The sequence below is a fragment of the Danio aesculapii genome, chromosome 8, assembly GCF_903798145.1.
Source record: "Danio aesculapii chromosome 8, fDanAes4.1, whole genome shotgun sequence".
Classification (NCBI taxonomy): Eukaryota; Metazoa; Chordata; class Actinopteri; order Cypriniformes; family Danionidae; genus Danio; species Danio aesculapii.
Window position 1 is genome coordinate 49,397,846 of NC_079442.1, and position 24,230 is coordinate 49,422,075.

The following is a 24,230-nucleotide window of genomic DNA, read 5'->3' on the forward strand; positions in this document are numbered from 1 at the left end:
ACATAAATTCAGAGAGAAAGTATGTTAACATTATATTAAAACATCTGGTCATATTTTTCCAAAACTACTAATCACAGAGTTATGGGATCAGAAAAAATATCAATCTATAAACATTTTTTATATTTTAAATGAGCAAATTAAACATGCGTTATGAAAATATTAACATTCTTGCGTTTATAAGGAAAAGTCTTGGTTATGGATGTGACACCTCTCCGTTATGGATGTGACTGATGTGAAATTGACCCTTCGCTAAGCTCCGCCCTCCTTAGTTACTGTTGCTACGCCTGTCAAGCTTTCGTGCCTGGCACGTCTATTACAATATGCATGTCAGACATTGCCAGGGATATAATTAGTCATTTTTGGCGAACAGGTGAGATATCTGGGAAAGGCAGACAAAAAAGGACTGCAGTATGCATTACAGGGGTATATTCACGATATAATAGGCAACAGATTAGAAAATAACTTAATCAAAATTGAAGCTAGGTTAGCCTAGCTGCCTCATACGCTGACCATTCAACAGCTCAGTTCATGCACAGCAGGGGAGGTGAAATCTAAAAATAATCTAATAATAACAAATTAAACCGGGATTTCTCTTTTTTTTTAGCCAAAAGGCCTGATAGATTAATGTTGTGCAATGAAATATAGCGTTATTAACCGGTGAGGAAACACATGGACAGTGCTTCTACATAATTCATTCATAGAAAGAGCAGCCAGAAAGTGGAAGATTGATAGATTTGTGCCAAATATTAGCATCAATGACCCATAACAATGTACAGTACCTATAACTGTCAGTATGTTTGTGTGCTTTTTATATATATTTTATTTGCGTATAAATGAATGCAAAAACGAATACAATTAATATCAAAACGAAAGCAGAATCTCGGCCATATCCGGGGAAAAGAGGATGTATTGTCACCGCAAATAATGAGCTGGGTCAGTCTATTCAGTAAAAGGCTTTTCTATTCCGCGTGTCCTCGCGCTCTCGCCCTTTTTTAAAGCTACTACCAGAGTCAGAACAGCAGGTCTGTATCCAGCGCGTCTGTGTGGGTCTGCAGAGCATGCGAGTCTGTGGCAGTGTTCTCAGTTTCTCGCAAAGACAGAACCGGGCCGCTCAGGTAAGGTCTGTGTGGGAAGTGCTGATGTTGAATTGGGTCTCACACTAGATGTGCCACCATATGCCATCCATGGCCGAATAGTAGACGTTTTCTATAGGGCCAGCACGTTGTGCGGCTTCGCCGCTATTCGGCACCATGCGTTGCTTAGCAACGTGTACAAAATAATGTAAAGACCACTTGACGTGAAGTAAATAAACCAAGTAGAGGTGTGCTGTTGCAAGTGCTACAGTCGCAATAGATTTCCAACGTAATACACCATAGGTTAGTGTGAAAACCATGCTTTACCGTGGCCGAGTGAATCAAGTCATCAATTAAGCTTTTTATAAAAGAAAATCGCACATGTGCGACTAAATAAATTTTCCAGTTTGCATGCGTCTATTTTTAGTCGCAAATGCAAGCGAAATGGTCGCACTGTCGAGCCCTGTTTTAGTCATTTTCACGTGGAACTGAGCTTTGCAGAGCAAAAAATGTGTACAACTGGAAAGGAGGCGGTATATTGTTTTTCTTGATTAATGTTTTTTCATAATCATTAAAGCCAAAATCGAAACAGAATTGTCGATTAATTGCACAGCCCAACTAGGTATGTCACTAAATATAAAATATAGCGGTTAAATTTAAACTTTTGTTTATTGCCATTTTTTTTAAGAGTATTAATGTTCAGTTCTATTCAATTCATCTTTATTTCTACAGCGCTTCTTACAGTGTAGATTGCGTCAAACAGCTTAATGTAGATGAATAAAAGAGATTAAAAGCTCTAAGATTTCAAATTGTGGAACATTTCAGCAATTCAGGCAGATGTGGGAGTAGAGTAATAAAAATTGAGTTAAAAAAACAACTGTTATCCATACCTAACATTATATCAATGCATTTTGCTATATTGCCAAGTCCTTAAATGCACTGATGAAAATCATGACGAAATAAGATGGAAGGATCTCATTGAAATCTGAACACAACCATTGACAAGAGACGCGTGGACCACTTGAAAAGCATTTTAGTACTGGGTGGAAATGGTTCTAGACTTTGTGACCTTAAATTATTACTTTTTGGTTGTCAGAGTCTCTCTCATGCAAACTATGTTGATAAATTACAACATATAAATGTCAAATTGCTGAAAGTTACCATATTAGTAGCCCCCCAATTAGTGTTCAGACAGTGAAAAGACGTCAAAAGTTCCATTAAAAAGGCCAAACCGCACAAAAACCTGTCATTTATCTTTGAATCTGTGCAGATTTAATACCAAAATCCCATCTTGTGACCCAGCACACTCTGTTCGTGACTCATCCAGCCCACAGCGTGTTTTTGAGGAAAAACGCTCTCTACAATGACTCATTTCAGTCTATTATATTTTAGTTACGGCTTTGATCTCATCCTGAGAAAAACGAGCCAAGGCCGTTCCCAAAAACGTCCCATGTCCCTCCCAAGTCAGGAAAAATAAAACATCACTCGTAATCGTCCCAGAACATAACATCCATTCCGGAGTTTTATGGCGTAACAACGTGTCTCGCATGTCAGTGCACGCTAAGTAAGACTATGTTAGTGAATGTTAGTCTGGTGCTCAACTAAAATCACACTGTATAAATAGTTGAACCAGATATAAATATTTCGGGATAAGATAGTAGTCAGTCTGTGATATTATTTGATGCACAAGTTGTGGATATATATTAAAACCAAACTGAACTTCAGTGTGTATCAGAGGGTATGACGCATGCTCCTCTGTTTAAATAAGCGTATAAATGGAAGTGAACAGAACACAAAATTGCCCAACCGCACCTTAATTGAAGCCAGAGCATAATGCCGTAATAGACCAACAGCCTCTAAAAAACAGACATCCACTGTTTATGCGTTAAAAAGTAAGACGGAAAATAAATGATTTCCATGCAACTCTTTCATTTGAAGGGAGATTACCACTGAATTCAGATCATTAAAAGTGAACGCTCTTACCTAATAGTGGTACTTTGTTCTGCAGTAGCTCATAGTAGCTGGTTGTGAGGATTCCCACTGGGTTGCTTGGCACAAATCTCCCCTCTTTAACCAATCGCTCGCACGTCCTCATAAGTGTCCCAGAGAACTGAGACGGGTCGACCCCATAGTCCCGCCAGCCACCTACTCCATCAGCCACACCTGTGAGGGACAGCAATGTAACAACTGCTTTAATCGTATTGGTTTATTTCAGCTACTTTACCTAAAATAATATTCACAGGAAAATAACTAATAGGTTTATTATGCCAGCATCTGTTATATTCATCAAAATTAGCACTAAACACATGTTTTTCCTGGATCAGGGCTTGCAAAATGTAAAAGTCCCAGGTAACTTTTCATGCAGACGCTCTTCAGTTTTTGATGGCCTGGATAGAAAAGACTTTATTTACTAATTAATAAAAAGAAATACATACATTTACTAAATAAAAAAGAAGCTATAATGGCATTCATTAAAGGTCCCATGAAATCAAAATAAAGTTTTTTATATGTTAGTATCAGTATTGCTAGCTTTTAAAGATATCTGTAAGTAAGTGTTGCTCCAAAACAGTGACAAAATTTGCGTTTAGAAGATAAACCCGATATAAACATGTAAAGCTTGTAGTTTGTCACTTCTGTCTAAATGGATCAACGGTTTTATTCACGTCACCTCATACTTCAGTTTCTCATCAAATCTTGACCAATCAAATGCTCTCTAGTATCTGACATGCTCCGCCCCCTTCAAGACGCTTCACATTTGATGCGCTTAAGCTCGACCACTCTCACATGCAGAGCTGTGAGAAAAACGAAATGCCATTGGCTGTTTTTAAAAAGGGGAGGGGCTACACTGTCCTGCCCTTTTTTCATATTTCGGTTGAGATTACATCAAACACTGAATACGAATGCACATTTCAAAGCACTTCACCCGACCTTTATAGGCTACATATATATTTAAAAAAAAAACATTTTCATTTTATGTTGAGGGTTGCGGGTTACCGCGGAAGAAAGTGAAGAGAGAGGGGGGTCTTTGTGGGTGGTAATAGCTAATAGTAACTCCTGGAGCCCTAAAATGCATGGGCCCTTAGAATCGTCCTAACTTAAATGTGTAAATAAATAAAACGTGTGGCTCCTGATGATACAATGAGGTCTTGTGAAGCTAAAGGATCTTTTTGTGCAAGAAACTGAACATTATTTACAATATTATTAACTTTAAACCACAACAAACAGTCATTAGTGCATTCGCAGTGACTTATTAAAGGTAATATTGCAGTAAATGTTTATTGCACAGACTAAACATTTTGCTTTAAATATAATATTTCACCTCAATGTATTGTATTTTTTTAGCCATAAGTATTTTTTTAAACACTGGCTGTGTATAGGGATGGGTACCGAAACTCGGTGCTTTATCAATAAGCTCTGACGTTAACGGTTCTGCAATCGGTACTGGAGAATTATTGCTGAATAAACATTACTTACAGTACCATAATTAACTGACCAACCTTTTCTAATTTGCGATATTTGATATTCGTCTGCACAGTTGGCAATCTCAAGTGAGAAATGCTTGTGTTTCTGGCGAGCGCGTCAAGTATAAAAGCCTTCACAGTTCGCGGCTGTGCGCACACTCAGAGGAGGCTCGCGCTAAGCACACACACATAGCTCGCGACACAGACTCACACACACACACACACAGCTCGTAAGCTTGCGGAGTGAACTAAACTGGTTGTATTTGCCAAGTGGACAGCGACAATGCTCGTTGCAACAAGTTGTTTTCTTGTATAAGCAGAAAAACACAAGCAATCTATGTGAAAATATCTTTCAAAAGTGCATTAACTGCAAGGAAAAGTAATGAAAAGTTTTTGACTGCCTAGCTACTAACGGTATCGTTACATCATCCACATCGTTATGCAAGCAGTCAATCACCTAAATTAGTATAATATAGTTTAATAAACACACACATTAGGTTACAATGAAAACAGTTTTTATTTCAGTAGTCAAAATAAATATTAAATTAAATTAAATTAAAAATGATTTTACATTACTGTTTTTATAAATATAGCCTATGAATAGCCTAATAATAAACTATGCTTATTAAGAAATTATTAAAAACTATTTATTTTTACATTGCAAGATGCTCCAAAGCTATATAAAACACAGTTAACTCCCCAAAACACTGTTGACTCATTTATGTGAATGCGTTAATGAAAAATCATAAACATTATCTCATTTGACCGCATTTTGCAACTCAAAGAGGGTATTTTCAACTGCAGGGAGCACAATAAACCAAGAAAAATCACAGCTTCTGCCAGAAAAGGCAAACATGTTGATTTTTGTCCAGAAGAATGGTTAAAAACTGTGAGTGGTTTTCCTTCAAACCATTGTACATTCTTTTACAGAAAAACAATGATTTGTTTGTTTTACAATTATTGGATTAGTTTTATTTTATATTAAAAACGTAATAATAAAACAAAAGGGTTGTTAATTCTGTTCAATTAGTTTTTTCTTTCATAAAAAAAACCCCAACAAAAAGTACCGATAAGAGAACCGTTAAAGTACCGAACCGATAAGTCGTATTGATAAAAGTAGTAATACCGTTAAAACCTTAACGATTCCCATCCCGTGCTGTGTATGCAGTTTATTTTATTTTATTATTAGACATATTTACACAATCAAATCCCTCTATCATGAGTGACAATTACTGTGATAATGGTAATATATGCTGCTTTGTTTTCTGTGCGTTTCGGAAGTTCAGTTTCCATTTGCGAGAAAACAGATACTGCCCTCCACAGAGTAGACGGACACATCCCATTTTGTGCGTGCTCTCGTTTCAGTCGGCTTTCGTCCGTTTGGTGTGTTCACAAGCAGCTTTTTGGTCCAACATGAGGTGACAACACAGTTGGGTTTCATTGTTTTCATTGTAATTTGCCATCTCCCGCCCCTTAGGGTATGTGACCACCGAAGCATTTTTTTCTCTCGAGCTGAGCATTTATTTTTTTGTTGTTGTCAATGGCAGCACCATTTTTGTTGAGTGCCTACAGCGGGCGTTTTCAAACTGTGGAGCCAGCACCTATTAAGGGGGGTGCGAGACATTGAGGCGTACACTCGAGTAAATTATGATGATGATTTTTATGTGTTCGCTAGTGTGAATCTGATTAATGTTAGCTCCACATCTAACTATCAGCCATCTGTAGAGTTTATGCGTTCGAGTAAATGAATGAAAGTCAAACCGGTGAGCCGTCTGACAAAAAAGTGCCCTTCTGGGTCTTTAACTTACTTTGAAGACACTACTGACTACATTTACATGGACATCTGTAATCTAGTTATTTGCCTTAATAGACAATAATATAATTAAGGTGTTTACGTGAAGTGCTTTCATGTAAGAGTTTCCTGTAATTTTGGGTGACTTAAACTGCAATTCGGCAGTTTCACATTCACTCATGAACATTTCATTCATGCCCCTGTGACAAACTGGGGTATTAGACGCAAATAAGGAGTAAGGACTGTTGGAAGAGTGTTATGGAATTTATTAACGCACGCCGAAAGGAAAGAAAAAAACAGCATTTCGCAATGTGTGCGTCTGCGGTCCTTTACTGACAGACGCGCGTGTGAATCTTGTCGGAGTATATGGTGAAAAGTCCTACATGACGGTAGTTTGATTGCGGTGTCTACTTCAATAATGCCACTAATATAAGCATACTCCACGTCTTAATTCCATTTCTGTTTAGTTCAGTTATGACTTTTGTCGAATTAGGGTAATCAAAAATCGCTGTTTACATGGTAGACTCTTAATCAAAGCATTGTCTTTATTATGTTAAAATCTATTAATGTATTTGTGTCCATGTAAACATACTCAATGTTTGACTCAACCACACCATCAGGGCTCTGCGAACTTGGCTTTGCGAAGCAGCATTTTCTGTATGTACGCACATCAAAGCAAGTATGCTATGGCTCACACTTATTGACAGTGGAAGATGATTTACGGTTAACATTAGTCGTGTCAGGAATCCAACCATGTTCTCCTCACAGAAACAGGCTCAGCCACCACAACTGAATCAGGTAAGCTGTATATTTATGTTTCAATTATAATTAATGCTACGCACTTTAAACCCAGCAAGTAATATGTGAATGATGTTTTGCACATGCATGATAATTTTGGCTTGGGGTGGGGTGTGGGGGGGTGTGTTGGAGGTAGGGGCGAGCAAGTGAAATTGGCAAAACTTTGAGGGACATGTGTCCTAAAAAGTTGAAAACCCCTGGCGTACAGCATAGCGTGGCACTGAGTGGGCATTACGCGGTCAGCAATGATCATTCAGTGTTTTTTCAGCTATTGCAAGTTGAAAAACACAGTGCCCATGAGTGTCACATTTGAGCTAGCTGTCCAATCACAGTGGAGGAGGGGTGGGACAATACCACACAACTGTCAACAAATAATTTGCTAGACTTTCAACTTGTAACTCTATAGCGAGGATACTCTATTATAGCAACCGACTGAAAAACATGCAGCTTTAAGCCGTTTTCCAATGTGGTACAAGATGGTACGGTACGTTTGGCACAGCTTGCTTTGCTTCAGTTCGGTTTTGCTCAGCTTGATTTGCATATCCACAGATTTTTAGTACAACTTTAAAGTGGGTGGTGCTGTCAGTATAGCTGCACTGTCTCTACTGCTGAATTGTTTTTCATTCTGGGTAGTCCCATCCAGCAAGATCCGATCCGATCCTCAGCTATCGACAAGATAAACGTTTGATACTCTTCTATTGACAACGATGCCAAAATCAATGATTAGCAGTGTGTATACATGTTTTGGTAATGATACAGCTCACTTGGATCCTCACCTAAGATGGTACTAAAAAAAAGTACCAAAAAGATCCAGGCACTTGGTATGGTATGCAGTGGAAAAGCTCCCAAAAGTGAGCTGTACCGAACTGAACCACGTCGTACCATACAGAGGAAAGTCCCTTTATAGGAGCATTCAAACAGTTTGAATAATTTATCAGCATTCACACTTGGTTATCAAATAAATAAAGCAATCTGCAAATTGTGAAATGCACAGGTCAGGTCAAGCATTTCCAGAACCAAATCAAACACTCAAAACTCCAAATATGTCATGTGCATTTCTAAATCATTCCAACAGACAGGGAATTTTCCCTTCAAAGGCCTTCTAGCTTCCTTTCTAATAGACAATGAGCATGAACCCTATTTTGTGACCATACAAGGCAAGTCCCCTCGCATCGACCTGCCTGTTTCTCATCATCTCGCCTCTAAAACACCACTGAGATTTCCAGAGCTAGATTGGCTGGCTTGAGGTTGAATAGAAGCCTCAGTTCTTGCTTTATCCTGTCATTTGAAACATTAGAGGCCATCACAAAACCTGTCCATGAGTCTGAGCTGCAGAAGAGGATTTATGTCTCGGGTTAATTTGACTTTGACGTATGGCTGTCCAAGTAGGCCATAGTAGACGTCAACTAGCCTTAATGCTACCATGTTATAATTTGAATTAGCTTGTGTACGAGTGAGTAAAAATAATTACTAATTGAAAACTGAACCTAAAGGGAAAGTCAACTAAAAAATTTACTCTACCTCCATTTGTTAAAAGCCTGATTTTTTCCTTCTTCCCTTGAACACAACACTCAAACAATAACTTTCGCTGCTTTTTCAAACAATTTATTCAAAAGGAGCTGAAACAACACAATTCTTGAGTTTTTTGGGAGATAACTTAATTGTTTTATGTTCAGACCACTTAAATTTGTAAAAATGATTAAGTTAAATGAATCAATTTGTGTTGGGACAACATGAAGAATTTGTGTGGAACCCAGCATTTCTTACAGTGAAAGATGATCATAGGACTGGGTGATTTCGGCCTACAATTTTTTAACTCGAATTTTAACTTGATTACAATTAATAAACGATTATTTAATTCATTTTTTTACATAGTTCACTGATACATTTTGTACAGTAAATATACTCACATATTACAAGTCAGAGATTTTTGAATGAAGGGATGCATTACTTGATTTTAAAATAATTGAACGAATCACAATACAATAATCTAATGATTATTTTTTGAATATCAATGTTGAACAATTGAAATTAAAACTCACATTGCTTAAAATGAACAGTCGCTTTTTTCTTATAAAAAAGTGAAAATAAATAACTTGCACTTTTGAAAACTAAAATAAAATATTTGTAATGTTTTTCAAATTAAAAGCAGAAAATAAGCAGTATCTCTTCTAAATAAAATAACTCTTGTATAGCCTGTAAATAATATTTTAAACTGTGCATTTCTTGAATCTTCAGTAAACAAATATTTTAATGTAAATAATTTTTTTGTAATGGAAAATTTGCCGTCTCAATGCATCTCTGGCGCAGCTTCCAATCATCGTCAGTGTAGTGCAAAGTAAGGCTCAACAATGGGTCCATCGTTCTACTTGACTAGAGATCACGTGGCTGCAAAGTGGCAGCAGAAATACAAATCAGCCTTCGCCTTTCAAGGCTGGTTTATACTTCTGCACCGAGTGATCGCTGTTCACAGTTGGATATTTGGACGTGGATAGCCATGCATTTATACTTGTGCGTGCTGTTTGTGTTGCTCTACAATAACACTTCTGAAACGCTAGCTGGCAGTGGGTTTTTATGTTCCTCTGTGTCGATTTTCTGAACGCTACCATAATGTACAAGTAGCTAAAACCAGCTCACCTAGAGGCGGGAACTGGTGGACGTGCAACAACATTAATCATAAGGTGAACACAAAACAAAAGTTTTCATCTGGAGCTCCTCCATGGGACTCCACACTTGTAAACACTCGCTCCAACAGGCCTGCGGCTCTCCATGCCGCCCACACTCATCACCACAACCAAACCGACCAATCACAGAGCTTTCGCTATGCGTCAACACGATGTGTAGTAACATTTATTTGAGAAATGAGTGGGTATGCAACCGTGCGAAGGCTGCGCCGGACCATACAAGTGTGGTTGACGCAGAAGTCTAAATAAGCTTTAGCAAAGTTGGTCACATGACTCCACACGCGCTAGGAAAAGTAATAAAAAAAAAACGACCTGGAAAAATTTGATCGATTATAGGTCCTGAATGTCGATTTAAATTACTTTACTATTAATCGCCCAGCCCTAGATGATCATTTGGAAAATGCTGGAAACTAGTAATTACTGACCCCTATTAGGGCTGGGCAATTAATCAAAAAGTAATCGAAATCGACATTCAGAACCTATAATCGATCTAATTTTTCCAGGTCAATTTTTTCAATTACTTTCCCTACCGCGTGTGGAGTCACGTGAGCCCACTTTAAGGCTAATTTATACTTATTATATTATGATTTATACTTATTATTCTGATATTATACTTCTGCCAAGTGCATGCGCACAGTGTGGAGCAGCCTTCGCATAACCGCACACCTCTCAAAAAAATTTAACTACACAGCACAACAACACGTAGTGCAAGCTTTGTGATTGGTCGGTTAGGTAATGTTGACAAGGATGGGCGGCGAGGATGCCCAGTTTTAGGCAGTGTTTTAATTTAATAGTGTTTCCTTCAATTATTTCAAAATCTAGTTGTAACACGGGGAGTGACAGAGACAACTAAGGTTTAGGATCCATGTGCAGGTTTATTCAAAGTCAGAGAAGAGGGTCAACACAGGTGCAAACAGATGTATAAAGGCAGTCCAGAATCCTAGTCAAACACAGGCGAGAGGTCGGTAGACAGGCGGCAGACAATGAGAAAAGGAAACCAGGCAAAGATCAAAACACGGAGGAACAAGACTAAGGGAAACGCGTTGTAATGTCACTTTACAGATAACAAGACTCTGCAATGGAAGTGAGAGTGTGTGCAGTTTAAATAGTGTGTGTAATCAGTCTTTGACAATCCCCAGGTGGTGCAAGTGTAATCAGTCAAAATGAGGAAGCATGTGTGTTTGTGGACGAAGTGCATGTATGAAAATGTAGTCCATGAATGGCGGATTTGTAGTTCAAGTGAATTTGTGTGAGATCCAGCGATTTAGGAAGTTACGATCGCTGGTGATCGTGACACTAGTAATGCTTCCTTCATTCAAAAATCTCTCACTTTTAATATGTGAGCACTTTTACTGTACAAAACTTCTCAGTGAACTATGAGGGCAAAAACTAAAAATAAAATAAATATATAAATAAAATAAAATAAATAAAATAATCGTTCATTAACCATAATCGAGTTAAAATGTTCAATAATCGAGATTTTATATATAGCATCATCTTTTTCTACTACGGATGCAATGGTTTTCAACATTCCTCAAAGACAGAAACAAATTTCAATTATATGTTGTAAATGTGTTTATTATGGTTTAATGTAAAATAGGGGTGACGCAGTGTCTCAGTAGGTAGTGCTGTTGCCTCACAGCAAGAAGGTTGCTGGTTTGAGCCTCGGCTGGGTCAGTTGGTGTTTCTGTGTGGAGTTTGCATATTTTCCCTGCGTTCGCGTGTGTTTTCTTTTTTTGTTTTCTTTGTTTTGTTTCTGTTGTTTTATTTTATTGTAATTTTGTTTTTGTTTTTGTAAGGTGTTTTTTGTATTGGTTTTGATGATGATTTGATGTAAGTTAGTCCTTTTTTTTTTGTTGGACCCCAGGAAGAATAGCCTACATTGGTAGTGGCTAACAATGATCTAAAAAACACACAAATATAACTACTTAATACTCTTTAGACTAAAGTAAAAGCGTAATTTCCTTTTTAAGTTATTCCTAAAAGAAGCACGAACTACAAGATGTGCTTTCTTTGAGGATCTACATTGTTCAACATTATCAGGACTTGAGACAAAGACCAACTGAAATCACAGTCTGTGGTCTTCATTGTTCAACTTTTGTGTGCACCCACATCTTTCAGAAAGACTTCCTTGTACGGTGAGTCAATGAAAGGTTTTCTGTTACATACAATTGTATGTACACTCTTGATAACAACAAAAGACGACAACTAAAAACCCATCTCTTCCGTAATCATCTTACTATATTATGCAGTTCTGAGTGTGCCTCACACAGGTTGAGTGGGTTTGACAAACCACCTGTTGAAAACAAACTCTTTCATCTCTCTTTAACCAAAACTTGCACCACTTTTTCAGATTTACACCACACACTTTCTTACAATCACTCCATATCTCAAACAAAAAACATGTGCATTTACAAACTGTGCTTCACACAGGTGAATGGGCTTGACAAACCACCTGTAGAAAGACTTCTCTCTACAAAAACACACTCTCCCCTTCTCACTCTAGCACTTAATTCTCCAAACGCTAACAGTTCCTTTGTATAATTAGCACTTCTTGTGTGTGTTGCCCCTTCTTGTTAAACTGCTGAATGCCTCAAAAAACAAAAGCGTCTGCTAAATGGCTAAATGTACATGTAGGTGTCATTCTGAGGTTAAAAGAAATATCATTTGACTGGTCTGTAATGTTATGGCATAATGTGAAAAACTGTAACACTGCATATTCTAGCAGCACTGTTAACTGAAGTACTTTAAGTACAAACCACATAGGGTTGGCACTGCAGTCAACATAAATTAGCATATCCTTAAAAGTACACTGTGTGCTCAACACTCCACATCACAACAATGCAGTGGAGTTTTTTTAACTACTCTTTTAACAGTTTACACCCTGCAATAGTCACGTGGAGCACTAAACATTAGAAACAGACTCCCTCTCGTTGTAGACTCTTACTGTTTCTTTACAATTCATAATTATTGCTGTAGTAAGTGTACAAACAACAGCACAGACAACAGATATTACCACACGCTTCCTATATATTCAAATAAATATTGCAAAGAGACCAATTAAGGGGTTAAATAAAAAAAGAAAGATTAAAATTGCTAAAGGGACAGCTGAAACATTTTTCAAAAAGTAAAACGAGTTTTAGTTTAACTCCATTTTTATTGCTTATCAGTAGTAGAATAAATCAAATGAAATAATAACGGAAACTAAAATGAAATGCAAATAAATATACAAGTAAAATAAGTTTGATTCATAAAGTGGCAGAACGTAAAACTATAATAACAACAATACCTTCAAATAGGGGTGTAACAGATCACGGTTAATCCATGATTCGTACGGATCATTACCCATGGTTTGAAACACACATGACCCCGGAGATTGATACATTTTTTTACTGGTAAATTAATCCTGAATTTGTAACGATCACAGAGAGATTCATTCAGATCACGTGTATGAAAGCATTTAGGCTTTCCTGTAAAATATAATGATGACGGAAGAAGTCATGGTAGGTTATTCGGGATGTGGTGGGTTTCATTAAAGGTGTTTTCTTTCACTACTTGTTTAGCCTGCATCAATGCATTCAGTGTAAGCTGCACGAATTATCAGTAAAAGATCGGGATCTCAACACCCACGCAACATAAATTATAAATGATGGTGATTTACATATGTTTATTAATCCGAAGAGATTTAGTCTTGAGTCTTTTGAGTTATGAAGTTACAAACAGTCAAATGACACAGAAGTACTGGGAGAACAGTTTATAGTTTAGATAAAACCACTGATGTTTATGGTAAAGATTAAAATCACTGTCATATGCATTTAACTTAGTGCTCAAAAATGAAAGTTGTAGGAAGCAATTACATTATTTAGCCAATAGTTGTCGATAACCTGTCATAGAAAATATGCCAGTGAATAATTCTTCAAAAATGACACGTTTAGCAATAAAACATGAAGTTTTATGAGTGAATAACTGAATCGTTTACTGAAAATGAGACCAAAATAAATATGGATTGTACAAATTATGTTAAATTTCTACATTTAGCGTTATCAACAACAGTAGTAGTAACAGTGAATTTTTCACAGTAAGGCAAGGCAAGTTTATTTATATAGCACATTTCATACACAGTGGCAATTCAAAGTGCTTTACATGAACAGGAATAAAAGAAACAAGTATAAGAGGAATAAAAACATAAAAAAATAAAGATAAAATAAAATAAATAAGAATAAAAGCAGATGAAATGTGTTATAAAAGAATTAAAAAGAAGAGAAAAACATAGTAGTTCAATCTGTCGGACGTAGCACAGTGCTCATTCAGTAAAGGCACAGCTAAACAGATGTGTTTTCAGTCTTGATTTGAATGTACCTAATGTTGGAGCACATCTGATCATTTCTGTAAGCTGATTTCAGCAGTGAGGGGCGCAGTAGCTGAAAGCTGATTCACCCTGCTTTGACTGAACTCTTGGGATTTCTAATCTATTTGATCCTAAAGATCTGAGTGATCTATTAGGTTTGTATTCATTGAGCATATCTATAATGTATTGAGGTCCTGAGAACTGAATATTTTACTATTTATTTTTACTCAGCTGATTATTTCATTTTATTTTTAATAAAATTACAGCTTCTAAGTTCTGTTTGTTAAAATCAAAACCGTGCAGTACTGTTTTTGTATAAATGAAAAGCAAATTACATTTGTCTCCTCTTTTTGGCTGATCCGAAAAATGGTTCGATCTGTGACAAAAACCATTATGTGATGCGAACCGTGAGATGTGTAATCCATTTTCTCAATTAAAATGAGTAGTGGCTTGGACGCATAAACGGTTTTTCATACGCATGACCTAACAAGTGCACAGGATACATCGTTCTTAACTCTATTGATGTTACAATGGAAAGTGTTACAGTACGTTGTTGCGAACAATGATTTCAAATTATAAATAGAATGTTAGAATGTTACAAAACACTAAAAGAACACACATTCCCATTCTTCGTAACATTAATAAATAAGACAATAGCTATGTTTCCATCTAAAGATGCGAATTCAATTTATCACATAAAAGACAAGTGAATAAAGTAGCGCATTCAATGAGTGAAAGAGAAGAAAATCATCACTTCCTGATTAACTGGTGACAAATATCAAAAATAAAAACAGAATTTGCTGCGGTAGGAAAACTGCGTGAATCTTTTCTTCATTTAATAAATGACTTGCACCTTAGAAGACAGTATGCCGACGCACCATGAACACGTGGTGGCGTTTGAAGGCATGAAACGCAGAGCACAGACACTCTTGACAATTCTGGAGGTCATTAATAATATAATAATACTAATACTGAAATGGTTACGGCGTTTTAGAATGACCAAAACAACATTTCAGATATTTTACAATGTGCTCAGCCTGCTGGTTTGTCCATTCGCACAAATTTTATCATCACAAGAACAGTTACATGACCTTTTTTAATGCGCATACTGGAATTAGGTAAAAGTGTTTCCATTGTAGTTTATGCGCATCTTATCGAATAAAGTGTTTATCCTACTCAGTTATGCCCATGTTTTTTATGCGCATTTTCTAAATTTATGCTGGATGGAAACGTATCTAATTGCATGATTGAGGTCAAGTTGGTTTTATATTCGCACACTGAGACTTTCTCATTAATAATAGAATTTCAGAAAAGTTTGCAAATTCTAAATAGGGAAATTATATTATCAGCCAATGACTATCAAAACACAATTTTTCAAATAACTTGTCGCTAATGCTGTATTGAAGTCATGCTTGCAATTTCAGATCGAATATTCAAAGTAGCGCGGTAAACAAAGTTGAAATGGTATTCACTAATAAAACATCAAACTTGACTTACCAATTAAACCTGGAATAATTTCTAAATAAACTCAGTCAGTTTTGATTTAATACTAATAACATAATAGCATAATAATAATAATAATAAAACCCACATGGAAAAATGCTATAGTATATAGTACTATAGTATATACTACAGTGTTAATGAATCATAATATAGTAATGTACTTGAAATTAATCTGTTGTGTGTTTCTATGGTAATACAGCATCTATAGTAATATAAACAAATTCTCAATACTGTAGTTTTGTACAACTATAGGGTATATTACCACATATTACTGTAGTAAAAACTAAAGTATACTACAGTACTTATTACAATGTATCAGTAAATACTATAGTGTTATTGAGCCATACTATAGTACATAAGTCTCAAACTCAATTCCTGGAGAGCTGCAGTTCTGCAGAGATTGGCTCCAACTCTAATCGAACAAAGGTGATCCAAATAATTGAGGTGTTCGAAAGAGTCGTGAACATCTTGATTAGTTGCATTAGCTGTGTTTGAATAGGGTTGGAGCCAAACTGTGCAGAGCTGCGGCCCTTCAGGAATTGAGTTTGAGACCTATGCTTTGGTAAAAGATGTTGTTACAATAATACAACAACTATATAAACAATTGTTTAATACTGTAGTTTTGTATAACTATAGGGTGTATTGCCTCAGATTACTGTAGTAAACACTAAAGTATACTACATTTATTTATTACAGTGAAGCAGAAAATGCTATAGAGTTATTGAACCATACGTACTTGAAATTAATGTGTTGTAACTAATAAACATGATAACTGTGAAGCCATGATTATTCAAGTTGTTTGGCCAGTGGAGAAATGGTCGTGCCCAACTGAGCCTGGTTTCTCTTGAGGTTTTTTAATTCTTCACTTTCGCCAATTGGTGAAGTTTTTTCCTCGTCAATGTCACCACTAGCTTGCATGGTTCGGGATCTATAGAGCTGCGCATCAATGGATTTGCCCTTCAGTGTTTGGACTCTCAGTAGTGATTTAAACCACACTGAACTGAGCTAAACTGAACTGAACTTAAACTCTGAAAACTGAACTACACTGTTCCTATTTACTATGAGCTTCAATGTGAAGCTGCTTTGACACAATCTGCATTGTAAAAGCGCTATACAAATAAAGATGAATTGAATTGAATATAATCGTACAACCAAAATCTATAATCGTTGCATCCCTAATCAGATCATTATAGTAAATACTACAGTATGCTGGACCATTCATTAAAAAGATTTGTCAATACTGTAATACAGTGTAATAAAGGTAAGTTTAGGTTTTACCAAATCAATTTTACCTCAATATCCGTGTCACTGATCGAATATGAGAATATAAAACCAACTTTACCTCAATAATTACATGGCAGTTAATATTAAAACGTTACATAAATTCACTTTATTATAATGTCATGAATGAAATCTTTTAATAACTCTTAAACAATCATATAATTTTGACCTAACATGTATATGTGTCAAAAACCTTGTTAAAGACAATACAAATATTTAGAAATCTTTTACGTTTTATTTAATTTACCTACTTTTTAGACTCACTGAAGTTGGCTAAGCAGTGTGTGGGACATGGCAAAATCACATCCATTCAATGAAAGAATATGGCAAAACTTGACAAAAACATATTTCTAAATTATAATTCTACTTGCATGTGTGCAAAGGTTTAACCAATAATATAAAACAATTCATTATTTCGCGTTATGTTCATATAGGACTGATTCAATCATGTGGGACATCAAGGGCACTTTATAGTGATGATGACCCTAATAATAAAACGTTTATTGTTATCATTATTAAGGAAGTCTTAATGAATGCTTTTTTAAATTATAAAAAGTTACATAGATTCGCGTTATTATAGTAACATGAAGTGTTTTAATAACTGTCTTATAATCTTGGCCTTACATTAATGTGTGTATAGATGATGGTTGTAAAGGCTTTTGTCGGCACACCAATGTGCGACAGTCGTGACGTCAGAAGCGAGTCAACCACGAACATACTTGACTAAACCAGTTCTCTCTAGCAAATGATCTTCGCGTGTATAGAACAAATCGCCCTTAGTTGTTAGTAATAATTACATACCTAACACATCAGCAGACCGGTGCCGGGCTATAAAGCAGGCGTCGTCTCCGTAGCACATCCCTTTCTTCAAGATCCCTTTGCGAAAATCCTTCCCGAAGCCGAAGCTGGCCGACACCAGGCTGTAATCGCGGCTGTCGGTTTGCGAGAGTCCGCCGATGACCGCCCGGGCCACCAGTCGACCGTACGAGAGAACGGACAACATCACCCCTGGACCCTGCAGCAGGGGTAGTGTGGGTTAATTAAACCACCACCACCAACAACAAGAAATCCACGGCTCTAGATGACGTCTGGAGGTGTCAACACAACAGCATCCACGACGTTACAATAGCGTCAACTTTCCAAATTCTCGCCTTCTTAACGCAGCAGTCACATTCAGCTGTCCATAGCGCATGTATGTATAACGCGATTATTCAGAGTATCCAAGTCGATCCGGGTTTTGTTGTTAAACTCATTCTCCTCGCGCTGGGCTCCATTGCTGCGCGCTCTCGCTCGCTCGTGTGCCCGTCCGTGAACTGCGCTGTGGGCCGCGGCGGCGCGACTGAAGTCTTGTGACTGATCTGACGTCACACGCCGTTACGCAACCCCTGTACCTTTAATGGAGTGTAAAAAAAAAACAGTACAGTGAAGCAGAGAAGTTGAAATGAATAGGCCTTGGTGTTCACTAATAAAACATCAAACATGACGCAAAAATTAAACCTGGTATTATTTTAAAACAAAACTGTCAGTTTCGATTTAGTAATAATAACATAATAATATAATAATAACGATAATAACAATACACATGTACTCACATGAAAAATACTGCTACTACTAATGATAATAACCTATAATAATAGTAATAATAACGTATTAATATAATAATAATACACATCTACTCACAAAAAATAGTATAGTAATTTTATAGTAAATACTACACTCACCGGCCACTTTATTAGGTACACCTGACTAATACTTGGTTAGACCCCCTTTTGCCTTCAGAACTGCCACAATCAACAAGTTTCAACAAGATATTGGAAATATTCCTCAGAGATTTTGCTCCATATTGACATGATAACATTATGCAGTTACTGCAGATTTGTCGGCTGCACATCCATGATACCAATCTCCCGTTCCACCACATCCCAAAGGTGCTCTATTGGATTGAGCTCTGGTGACTGTGGAGGCCATTTGAGTACAGTGAACTCATTGTCATGTTTAAGAAACCAGTCTGAGATGATTCGTGCTTTATCACATGGCGTGTTATCCTGCTGGAAATAGCCATGAGAAGATGGGTACACTGTGGTCAGCAACAATACTCAGGTAGGCTGTGGCATTGACACGATGCTCAGTTTGCACTAATGGGCCCAAAGTGTGCCGAGTAAATATCTCCAACACCATTACACCACCACCACCAGCCTGAACCATTGATACAAGGCAGGATGGATCCATGCTTTTATGCCAAATTCTGACCCTACCATCCGAATGTCTCGTCAGACCAGGCAAAGATTTTGGTGAGGCTGTGTGAATTGTAGCCTCAGTTTCCTGTTCTTAGCTGACAGGAGTGGTACCAGGTGTGGTCTTCTGCTGCTGTAGCCAATCCGCCTCAAGGTTGGACGTGTTTTGCATTCAGAGATGCTGTTCTTCATTCCTCGGTTGTATTGAGTGGTTATTTGACTTACTGTTGCCTTTCTATCAGCTGGAACCAGTCTGGCCATTTTCCTCTGACTTCTGGTATCAACAAGGCATTTGCGCACACAGAACTGCCGCTCACTGGATAATTTCTCTTTTTCAGACCATTCTCTGTAAACCCTAGAGATGGTTGTGCGTGAAAATCCCAGTAGATCAGCAGTTTCTGAAATACTCAGACCAGCCCGTCTGGCACTAACAACCATGCCACGTTCAAAGTCACTTAAATCACCTTTCTTCTCCATTCTGATCCTCGGTTCGAACTGCAGCAGATTGTCTTGACCATGTCTACATGCCTAAATGCAGTGAGTTGCTGCCATGTGATTGGCTGATTAGAAATTTGCATTAACAAGCAGTCTGACAGGTGTACCTAATAAAGTGGCCAGCGAGTGTATAGCGTTATTGTAGCATACTATAATAGAGCACTTGAAATCAATTTGTTGTGGTAATTCTATTATTGCCATAATAATATATAAAAATGGGCGATACTGTAGTTTCTACAGCTATATTAATCTACAATGCACCACAGATTATTGTAGTAAAAACGAATTAATCTGTTATGATAATTGTATTGTTGCTGTGGCAATGCAACAACTATAGTAATATAAACAAATATTCAATACTGTAGTTTTGTGCAACTATAGGGTATTTTAACACATATTACTGTAGTAAAAACAAGTATACTACAATATTTATTACAGTGTATTAGTAAATACTCTAGTGTCATTGAATTATACTATAGTACAGTACTTGAAATTAATCTGTTGTGGTAACTACTATAATACAGTAAAAACAAATACTCAATATGAAGTTTTGTACAACTATATTATATTATAATGCACCACAGATTACTATTACTAGTGAAAACTATAGTAGTCGATACTACAGTGTTTTTTTTTTTACTGTGTATCAGTTCGCTATAGGTAATACTACAGTATGCTGGAGCATTCATTAAAAACAATTGTAATATACACCATGTAAAACACTTTACTTTAGTAGCCTATGGTTCAGAAACACTGTATTATTTACTATAAATGACTTTAGTATTATTTTGATGTTGGTTGTGCACAAGTGTCAGACATATTTACTGAAGTAAAGCATAAATATTGAATGTGTTTTTAGCTTGAACATATGAATCAGTTGAATGTTGGATATTATTAATGTCATTTTTTCTGTTTGTTTAATAGTCGTTTGCATTGTATTGTATTGTTTTGTATTATTATTTTAATGCTTTGTGTTTCAGAATTGTGGTTATGGACTGCTTTAAAGGGTTAATGTGTTTATCAGTAGCTGTAGTCCGAGTTAGCTTAATTCAGTCACAGTCAGACTTATGAACTTCTGGTTTCAGGTTGTTTTCAGTTTCTGAACTTTGTATAGAATCATAAACGTTTCAAATCCATGAACTGGGATCAATATTTTGAGCTAGACTTTGTTATATATGATGTCTCAGCCTCAGATTTAGAATATTTAGTCACATTTAATTTTAGCAAGTGGAAATTAAGCTACACTCTTAAGCTACATAAGGTGTAATTTTATTAGAAATGTAGTAGAGTTTATAATAGTCTATTTCAAATGAACCTGTAGCAGATCTATATTACAGTATGATGGCGTGTTATGAAAGCGTGATGTTGTCTTTAATTTTGTTAGTCTTTGGCGACATCTAATGGTCGAACAAGCGCACTACAACTTAAGAAATCATGGTTATAATTAGCACGTGGCATGTTTTATTCCATTTCCATTTTGATACGACAAAATATTGCATAATTATTCTTGTATAACAACGATTTTAGCCTCGAAATATTACGGCTTTAAGCTCGTATTTCTACGACTTTATTCTCCTCACATTTCGACGTTATTCTTGACTGGCTTAATTGGAGTTCACCTGTGGTCAATTCAGTTGATTGGACATGATTTGAAAAGGTATACACCTGTCTATATAAGGTCCCAGGGTTGATAGTGCATGCCAAAGCCAAACCAAGCATGGGACAAAGGAAAGGAATTGTCTGTAGACCTCAGAGACAGGATTGTCTCGAGGCACAAGGCTGGGGAAGGTTACAGAAACATTTCTGCTGCTCTGAAAGTTCCAATCAGTACAATGGCCTCCATCATGCATAAGTGGAAGATGTTTGGAACAACCAGGACTCTAAGCTGAGTGATTGGGGGAGCGTGATGTTGTCTTTAATTTTGTTAGTCTTTGGCGACATCTAATGGTCAAACAAGCGCACTACAACTTTAGATATCATGGTTATAATTAGCACGTGGCATGTTTTATCCCATTTCCATTTTGCTACGACAAAATATTGCATAATTATTCTCGTATAACAACGATTTTGGCCTCGAAATATTACGGCTTTAAACTAGTATTTCTACTACTTTATTCTCCTCACATTTCGACGTTATTTTTTACTTTATTCTACAAATATTACGACTTCAATATCGTAACATATTTTTTATACGTGGCACTTTTTTTCACCGTGCGGTTTCACCACTGAATAATAAAATAATGAAGGGTTATTGCGAATTCTTTTATTAATACAAACTCGCAGTTCAGTCTTTCCCCCTCAGAATTGTTAGATGTAAACTCTTGGCGTAATTTTATATACCTGTTAAATAGTATGTGATGGTAATCAATGGCATTCATTTTGAACTTAAAAAATATTAAAAAACTGTACAGACTGACAAAAATAATAATAATTAAATAAAAATTATTTAGAATTTAGTTTGAAGCTAGAAGCAATAAGCATAAAAGATCTTAGCAGGTTTTACCAAATTTCTACTATTAGCCATTGGTTTGTGGAGATCACAATCTCAAAATAAGATTTTCAAGATGTTAATTAGAAAGAAATGTATAACATTCCCAGACGTTATTGTATTATTAATAAAATTAGAGGTATCATTTAAGGTTGTTTACCGCATTACCCTAATAGCAAAATTCTGCAAAGACACTGCTTTGAAGTGTGTGTTTTTTTTTTGCAATAAGGAAGATAAAAGTATTGTACTTTTTTTAAATGATTGTATTTATACAAGATTATTTTGGTGTGATTTGAATTTTTATGTGAAACAAAGTACTTAGACTGACCTTCAGCTTTCAATACTGTTTATTTATTATTTATGGAAAATTCTTTATTCATAAGTGTACAGTGCATCTGGAAAGTATCCATAGCACTTTTTCCACATTTTTTTATGTTACAGCCTTATTCCTAAATGGATTAAATTAATTTATTTCTGCAAAATTCTACACACAATAGCCCGTAATGACAATGTGAAAAAGGTTTGTTGAAATTGTTGCAAATTTATTAAAAATAAAAAACCTGAAAAATTACATCAGTATTCACAACCTTTGCCATGAAACTCTAAATTGAACTCAGGTACATTCTGTTTCAATTGATCATACTTGAGATGTTTCAGCAGCTTCATTGGAGTTCACCTGTGGTCAATTCAGTTGATTGGACATGATTTGAAAAGGTATACACCTGTCTATATAAGCTCCCAGGGTTGATAGTGCATGTCAAAGCACAAACCAAGCATGAAGACAAAGGAAAGGAATTGTCTGTAGACCTCAGAGACAGGATTGTCTCAAGGCACAAGGCTGGGGAAGGTTACAGAAACATTTCTGCTGCTCTGAAAGTTACAATCAGTACAGTGGCCTCCATCATGCATAAGTGGAAGATGTTTGAAAAAACCAGGACTCTAAGCTGAGTGATTGGGGGAGAAGGGCCTTAGAGAGGGAGGTGATCAATAACCCGATGGTCACTCTGTCTGAGCTCCAGCGTTCTTCTGTGGAGAGACGAGAACCTTACAGAAGGACAACCATCTGTACAGCAATCCACCAATCAGGCCTGTATAGTAGAGTGGCCAGACGGGAGCCAATCTCCGCCTGGAGTTTGCCAAAAAGCATCTGAAGGACTCTCAGACCATCAGAAACTAAATTCTCTGGTCTGATGAGACTAAAATTGAACTCTTTGGAGTGAATGCCAGGCGTTATGCTTGAAGAAAACCAGGCAGCGCTCATCACCAGGCTAATACCATCCCTACAGTGAAGCATGGTGGTGGCAGCATCATGCTGTGGGGATGTTTTTCAGCAGCAGGAACTGGAAGACTAGTCAGGATAGAGGGAAAGATGAATGCAGCAATGTACAGAGACATCCTGAATGAAAACCTGCTTCAGAGTGCTCTTGATCTCAGACTGGGGCAACGGTTCATCTTCCAGCAAGACAATGACCCAAAGCACACCGCCAACATATCAATGGAGTGGCTTCACAACAACTCTGGGAATGTCCTTGAGTGGCCCAGCCAGAGCCCAGATCTAAATCCTATTGAACATCTCTGGAGAGATCTGAAAATGGCTGTACACCGTCGCTTCCCATCCAACCTGAACTGCAAAGAGGAATGGGCAAACATTCCCAAAGACAGGTGTACCAAGCTTGTGGCATCTTATTCAAAAAGACTTGAGGCTGTAATCGCTGCCAAAAGTGCATCAACAAAGTATTGAGCAAAGACTGTGAATACTGATGTACATGTGATTTTTTTTTTTTTAAAAGGTTTTTTTCATTATGGGGTGTTGTGTGTAGAATGTTGAGGAAATAAATTTATTTAATCCATTTTGGAATAAGGCTGTAACATAAAGAAATGTGGAAAAAGTGAAGCGATATGAATGCTTTCCAGATGCAGTGTAAACGGCCAGTAAAAAGCCCAGTTTTACTTATTTTAGGACAGAAATGATTCACTACCTTCATAATTTAAAGAGACAAGAAATAGTTAGTTAACTATATTTGTCCGCATAAGTAAATTTTATTTGCAGCATACACTCACAGAGATATCTAA

The 24,230-nt window shown here is 36.7% G+C and overlaps 1 protein-coding gene across 1 annotated transcript in view; it reads right to left on the reverse strand.

Moving 5' to 3' along the window:
• The window catches only part of pptc7a (protein phosphatase targeting COQ7 a), a 31,267-nt gene extending 12,993 nt beyond the window's left edge, over positions 1-18,274 (reverse strand). The window contains exons 1-2 of the mRNA XM_056464129.1: positions 17,742-18,274; positions 3,057-3,236 (exon numbers count right to left, since the gene is read on the reverse strand). Coding sequence (XP_056320104.1) covers positions 3,057-3,236; positions 17,742-17,943 — 382 coding nt within the window. The 5' untranslated portion in view covers positions 17,944-18,274. The remainder of the gene's footprint in view (positions 1-3,056; positions 3,237-17,741) is intronic.
• Positions 18,275-24,230: the final 5,956 nt, after the last annotated feature.